Source organism: Malaclemys terrapin, chromosome 9, assembly GCF_027887155.1.
Source record: "Malaclemys terrapin pileata isolate rMalTer1 chromosome 9, rMalTer1.hap1, whole genome shotgun sequence".
NCBI lineage: Eukaryota > Metazoa > Chordata > Testudines > Emydidae > Malaclemys > Malaclemys terrapin.
Window position 1 is genome coordinate 13370001 of NC_071513.1, and position 6689 is coordinate 13376689.

The 6689-nt window shown below is 62.4% G+C and overlaps 1 protein-coding gene across 1 annotated transcript; it reads right to left on the reverse strand.

Annotated features, from left to right (window-relative positions):
* Nucleotides 1–1935: 1935 nt before the first annotated feature.
* Nucleotides 1936–4542, reverse strand: LOC128843122 (maestro heat-like repeat-containing protein family member 1). Its single transcript, XM_054039690.1, has 7 exons — nt 4467–4542; nt 4001–4123; nt 3637–3716; nt 3107–3212; nt 2824–2919; nt 2156–2232; nt 1936–1954 (listed from the first exon to the last, which is right to left on the reverse strand). Exons 1-7 carry the CDS (start codon nt 4500–4502, stop codon nt 1936–1938), a joined length of 537 nt encoding a protein of 178 aa, XP_053895665.1. The 5' UTR covers nt 4503–4542.
* Nucleotides 4543–6689: the final 2147 nt, after the last annotated feature.

Sequence of the window (6689 nt, forward strand, 5' to 3'; positions counted from 1 at the left end):
ACCTCCTGCTGCAAGGGAACGAGGACCTGTCAGAGACTCAGATGCCCCCGTGGAATCAGGGGGAATTAAGGGCACCTGGGACCAGCAGCAATTCCACCCAGCACCCGCGCATCTCTGAGGGTTGAAGACCCACTCCTGACCCCCAGAATGGAGTCTTGTTTTCCTTTCAAGGGACCTCCAGTGCCAACAACCTCCTTGTAGGGGGAGCTCCTGCCACCTCCCAGCCAGTGCCCCTGACAGCTGTTCCACCTCCAATCCACAGCTCAAGTTCTCTGACCCCTCTCCTCCACCCCCACCCAGGTTGGGCAGGGAGGGGGCTCTAGCGGGGCGGGGGGCGGAGGGATTCTGGCAGCAGTGAAGTGGGATGTGGGCAGCTTGAGACCTTTCCCCAAGTCATCCCAGCCACTGAGGCTGAAGCCGCAGGATGGCAGCCCTGGTGAATGGGGCAGATCAGCAGCCCCTGCTGACTGAATCCTCCCGTTCTCTCTAGAGCGAGTCCAGCCCTGCCGGCAGCAGGACGAGCTTCCCCCGCCCATGTGCCTCAGAACTGCCCGCTCAGTCGCCATCACCCCTCAGTCCTTGGCCTCCCAGGCTGCCAGTGACGGGAACAACTCTGGGTGGTGGCACGGGTGACAGGAGAGGCTCGCAGAGGGCACGTAGAGGACTCTGCTGCCCTTCCCAAGAACAGAAGTCCGTGCTGAGGCAATGCTTGTCATTCATTAGCCTTGCTAACGAGCTGGGCTGGAGCTGCTCCGGGAACAAGCTGGCTCCCTCCTGCTCATGGAGGTGAATTCATCTCCCTTCCCAGGAGCACCTGCTCTCACTCTCATTCCCCACCGGTCGCCTTGCTGCCAGGCCGGCGAATGGCCAGAGGATGGGAATGAGGCCTGGGCCCCGCCCCAGTCTCCTGAGTCTAATGCAGCTGCTCACCTTGCTCCCCATCAGCTGCTCGGCTTGCCCCAGGAGGGAGTAAGTGAGGAGCAGCCCAGCCTGGCTGACACGCAGCAGGGGGTCGTGCATGGCCAGCACTGCTGTCTGCAGGAAGAAGCTTCTCTGCCCCTCCGAGAAAAATTTGGCAAAAACCTGAAACCAACCAGATGTGAGGCTTCAGCAGATTGCCCAGAACCAGGCTCCAAATCCTGGCCTAGAACGGCAACTCCGTCGCGTGGCTCCAGGAGGCAGCCACCTGCCCTGCAGAGCTGTGCCATGCCCTGGCAGAGCGTCCTTACCTCCCCCACCCTGGCGGTGTTCTTATAGCCGAGGAGCCTGCTGTCCTGGTGCCAGTCCCAGCACCAAAGGTCTTCGACCTCATGGACGTTCAGGTCTGGGAAAGAGAGAGACACATACACATTGGTCATTCTGGTTGCAGGGCTTGTGTCCTTCCAATCCCATATGTGGCTGCACAGTGGGCAGAGCCCAACAGAACTGCGGGGGTGGTGGAGAACACAGAAAGAGATAGAGAGAGACTGATCTGCCAGCCGGGGTCACTCGGAGAGAAATTGGCTGGGGTCCCAGGCTCACTCGTCTAGCCGGGTTCCTTACCCCTCTGGCGCAGCAGAAGCTGGTAGAGCCGGTAAACCCCCTCCCTGGCCTCCCGGCTGATGTCCTCGTCTGGGTCACCGACGAACAGAGCCAGCTGTGCCACGTGGTGGCCCATCCTGGGGAATTCGACTGAGTTCTAATGGAAGGGAGAGGGAGAGGGGACTCCATCAGCATTTTCCTGTCAGCTCCCAGTCCCCGCCTGGGCCAGGACTCTCCTTCCCCTCAGCCCCTCTACAGGAGATGCTAGAGGATAGGAGCTAGAGCTGAATCCTTAGTTATCTCTGCCCGCAAGGGAGCCTGGAGAACAGAGATGTGGGCAGGGCCCTCCAGGAGGATTTGCTTCCCCAGCTGCTCCAGGATGACAGGAAGGCAAGAACCTGGAGCATGGTCTCCTTAAAAGCGAGAGTCGCCACTTAACCAGGACAAGAAGAACTTGACTCAAGCCAGGCTCATTCTCTGCTCTGACTCTGCCTCCCCAAGAGGAACACTCCTAGCCCACAGCCCCTGCAGCAGCAGATCCTCCAGCCCGTTGGAGCCGGCCCCCCTACGCCTGGAGTCAGGAAGCTGGGCTCAGAGGCCACTTACGTCAAAGTCAGGGAGGGTGATGACGGACGTGAGCAGGGCCGCGCTGCTCCTGATGGCCCTGGCTCTCTCTCGTGGCACCCTGGACACGGTCCAGTAGTTAATGTGCTGTGGGGAAAGGAAGCAGCTCAGGATTGATGAGGGGGTGCATGTGTAGTGCTAATGGGCCCCCCCCCATCCCAAGGGGGCTGAGACATTGCATGCGGTGAGGGTGGAATATCAGATTCATTGACCGCAGAGCTTTAGAAGGGCACTCTTGCCCCAAGGACGATGCTTGTATCCTGCAGGTCACAACACAAGTCCTTGGCTGGGTGAAGGGACTGAGTGTGAGTACAATCCCCCCAGGAATCTCGGGGCCCGTCAGAGACAAGGGCTGATTCTCTGGGGCCCTCCTGTTTCTCTAGGAATGAGGCTGTGGCTCTTCTCTGAGGACCATCTTCTGGATCTCCCAGGAGGGGTTCAGACTCTCACTCCGCAAGCCAGCCGGGGGCCCTGTGGTTAGTGCTCAACACAAGCAGGTAGAGCTCTGGCTTGAAGTCCCAGCTCCTTCCTCTGTCCTTCAAGGAGGAAAGGCCTGACCCTGCATTGCACTGACTGCCCTGACCAAGGATGGCCACTGGGGGCCCAGCTAGGAGGACAGACTGGAAAATGGATCTAAGAGTTAAGGTCAAATTGCCCCCACCCTCTCACCGGACTCACCTGCAAGATGTAGTGGAGCTTGTCCGTGTCTGGCGTCTTTGCCAGCAGGTTCTCCAGCATGGCGTCCAGGAGGTCTGGTATGACCCTATGCAGATCCTGCAAAGCAAGGGAGAGCCATGGGTCAGAGTTAGGGAAACTGGGGCTACACCTGCCACAGGATGGGAAGAGGGGTCTCTGGGAAGCACTGGTGAGACCCCCAAACACATATCCTGGCCTCTCTCATTCACATCCCACTGCAGACAATTAGCAAGGATTCGGGCAGGATAACAGCTGGCTGATCTACCTGGACTTGGTTGGTGTCCATCTGCGTGCCCAGGGTGAAGACAGCGTGGAGGGTGGATCGGAGGAGGTGGGTCTCCAGCTCCGGCTCCAGGGCAGGTGTTATGGTGCTGGCAAGAGAGAGGAGCCGGTATTAGACTGTGCAGTGCGGGGGTGGGACTGGCACCAACACGGACGTGAAACTGCAGGGAAATAGGCAGAGGCTGGCGAGAATGGCAACTGAGGCACTGAGCCAGGGAATGATAAGGTCGAGGTTTCCCAGACCGACAGTGGCAGGGCAGGAATGGCGCCTGTTCCCTGGACCCTGCTGCCTCTCCTGTATCTGATCCTGGGAGTCAGCCTCTCCCCAAAGCCATTGCAATGTGACTGGAGTGAAAAGAACAGAGCAGCCAGGAGAGGGAGTGACCCTTCCTGCCACCTCTGCCAGAGGAGCCACCCTTGGGGGGTGAGCTGGGAGTGGGAGGGGAGGTGACTCCCAGCCAGGGGCCTGAGCAGCACCGGGGTTAGGAGAACCGGGCGGGAGAGTATCGGTACCTGAGGTTGGCCACAGCAATGAGGGAGTTGGCCAGGACGGCGTCGGGTGGAGAGTTAGGAGGAATCTCCTCAATGAGCTCCTGTGAGACGCAAAGGAGACAAAGGAGCGGGTGAGATTCCGGCCTCACTGACACTCCCCAAGGAGGAGATTACACAGCCAGCAGGATCCCCCCAGCTGCCTCCCGCTCCTCCGATTCCTGCCCACTAGTTCTCCCATCTCCTCTCCCCAATCTTCAGCCCCAGCAATCCCTGCCCTCAGCTGCCCTCCAGCACCAGCCATCCCCCAACCCTCGGCCTGGGGAGACCCCTGCCCCTCCCATGTCTCTGTCCACCCTCCAGCTCCCGGGCGCCGGGTCTCACTCACCACAATCCTCTCCACCACAGCCGCCTTCGAGCAGTGTGGCTCCATTGTGTAGTCCCCTCTCTGCTGGGCAGCGAGGCACGCGGGGTAGATGGCGTGCAGGAACTCGAGCTGCTGCGCCTCGTCCTGCGCCCACCAGGAGTGGGGTTAGGGGAGAGAGAGCCAGTTAGCCAGGGACCTCCCTGCCCCAGCCACACCAGCTGCAGGACATAGGCCTGAATGGGGGATAGTGGGGACCTGCCTATTGTTCAAATCACCCACGACTCCTCCACAATCAGGGTCAGGAACTGGGACAGTGCCTGTGGAGGGAGGAGACCCCGGCTGGTGTGTGACAAACACCCCCATCTTGGGGGTCCCAGATCATGAAGGAGAAAGGTCCCCATTAGAGCCAAGACCTTCTGCAGGGGGTCGGGATGCTGGGAAGGAGCAGGGCAATCTCAGTTCCAGCACAGCTGGGGAACGTTTGTACCTTTTCTCGGGCATGGAGCTGCTCTCGGATGTTCATGAGAGCAGCCTCCTCTGTTACCAAGTCTACCCGGTCTTCTTTCTCCTCGTCATTCTCGGAGTCCCTGGCAGACGCTGCACCAGGGAGAGAAGGGGACAAGGTGACTCCTGCTGCCACTCGGGGGAAGGACACGGGGATGGTGGGACAATGTGTCCCCTTCCCACCTCCGGGACATAGGGCAGATTGGGCCCCACACTCCCCCCTCTCAGTGATGACATGAGCCCCCAACTCCTTCAGGAGCCCATAGCAAAGAGACCCTCCCCACTGTCCTGGACTCCCTTGGAGGTGCCTCCCCCCACCCCCGCCCAATGGAGCACCAAGGACCAAAGTGGCAGCATCTAGTGTCCATGGGGTTCACATGGCTCAGGCCAGACACCTGGGCTGGAGACCCGCCCCCATAGCACTGCTCGAGGGCCTGGGCCCAGGGTGTTACAGCCCCCTCCTCACCCCTCCCCGAGCCCAGCCTGGCTCCTCACCTGGAACAAAGCAGACGCGTCCGTCGGCCAGGCTGCTGGCCGAGTCGCAGGCGCTGCTGCTGTCGGATGGGGAGCGGCCCGAGCTGCTGGGGCTGGCAGAGGGATCCTCCACCTCCTGCCCTGGGGAGGCTGGAAGGTCCTCACTGACCGGGCAGGGCGATGCCCCCTGTTGGAAGTTGGGGCTGGGCGCCTGGGGCCGCTGCTGCCCACACAACAACAAGCCCCAGAGCCACCCTGCCCGGTTCCGCCCCTGGGCTGGGTCCTGCCTGCCCAGCCGCAGCCTGGCCCAGCTCCATTTTGGCCTGGGAGGTGATGGTCCCACCTCGGCGCCTGTGCCGGGAGTGGGTTTCCTCCGCCAGAAGGCTGGGTACTTCCACCTCCTGGCGCGGCCGGAAGCTTCTTCCCCTCCAGCGGGGACGGAGGGGCCGCTTCGCTCCTGGGGAAGATGTTGGCTGCTTCCCTCAGGCTCTGGGGCCACCTGCAGAGCCTTCTTCCCGAACATCCTCAGGAGCCTGGCCATCCTGGAACCGAGTGGGGAGCAGGCGTGAGTCTGGGGTCAAGGCAGCCTCTCACTAACCAGCCTGTTTGGTCCCTCCCGATCCCTGCCCCAGCCAGAGCAGCTCCTGCTCCCCCCACAGGGGTACAGGGTGGGCAAGCTACCCCCACTGGCAGGAGTTCATTGCATGATCTGCTCCCCCTCAACGCTCCCCCTCGTCATCCCTGGGGCTGCAAGAACCAGGGAGTCTCGTCCTTTTCGAGCACTGGGGTCAGTCACAAAGACACTGGTCACTTTGGACAAGCAGCTCCCTCCTGCCACCCCAGACCACACTCACACCTCCCCACCCTCCGCCCAGGCTAGAGAAGGAACAGAACCCAGGCAGGGCCGGCTTTAGGCCAATTTGCCCGATTCCCCAGAATTGGGCCCCGCGCATAAGAGAGCCTCTCGCACTCACCCCAGCTGCATTCGTCTTCGGGGGCCCCGCTCCCCTGGCCAGAGCGCCGGCCGGAGCGCGGCAGCCCCGCGGCCCCACTCTCCTGGCTGGAGCTCCGGCGGAGCGTGGCAGCCCCGTGGCCCCGCGACCCAGACCGGAGCGCGGCAGCCCTGTGACCCCGTGACCCCGGCTGGAGCTCCGGCGGAGCACGGCCAGCCTTGCAGTCCCGCTCTCCTGGCTGGAGCTCTGGCCGGACCATGGCAGCTCCGCGACCCCGGCTGGAGCTCCGGCCAGAAAGTGGCTGCCCCACGGCCCTGCGAACCTGGCTGCAGCTCAGGCCAGCCCCGCGGCCCCGCAGCCCCAGCCGGACCGCAACAGCCCTGCAGCTCCACGACCCCGGCCAGACCGCCGGCCGGACCGCGGCAAGCCCCGTGGCCCTGCATTCCTGGCCAGAGCGCCGTCCAGAGTGCGGCAGCCCCGCGGGGCCACCTCCCCCAGCCGGCAATCTGAAGTGCCGCCCCAGGAATTGGGCCCCGCACTTGCTAAGCCCGGCCCTGAACCCAGGAGTCTGGACTTCTCCTGGGAAACCATTCCCCACTTCAAAGTCCCTAGGCATAGCAAGGCCAGGTTCCCCTCGGTTCCCATTGATTTCCATGCTCAGCAGCTCACTGGGTCTGGCCCAGCTCACAGACTCTCAGCCTGGGGAACAGTCTCCCACAAGGGAAGGGCTGGGAGCCCCATTGCTGGGACCTTGCCAAAAACACTGGAGACGGCTCTGG

What these genes read in the sequence shown, in the direction of transcription:
- LOC128843122 (XM_054039690.1), bottom strand. Translation starts at nt 4,502, where the DNA reads ATGAACATCCGAGAGCAGCTCCATGCCCGAGAAAAG. An exon ending in CTGTGGTGGAGAGGATTGTG is followed by an intron (nt 3,717 to 4,000) that starts GTGAGTGAGACC and finishes TGCGTCTCACAG; the next exon opens with GAGCTCATTGAGGAGATTCC. An exon ending in ATTGCTGTGGCCAACCTCAG is followed by an intron (nt 3,213 to 3,636) that starts GTACCGATACTC and finishes CTCTCTTGCCAG; the next exon opens with CACCATAACACCTGCCCTGG.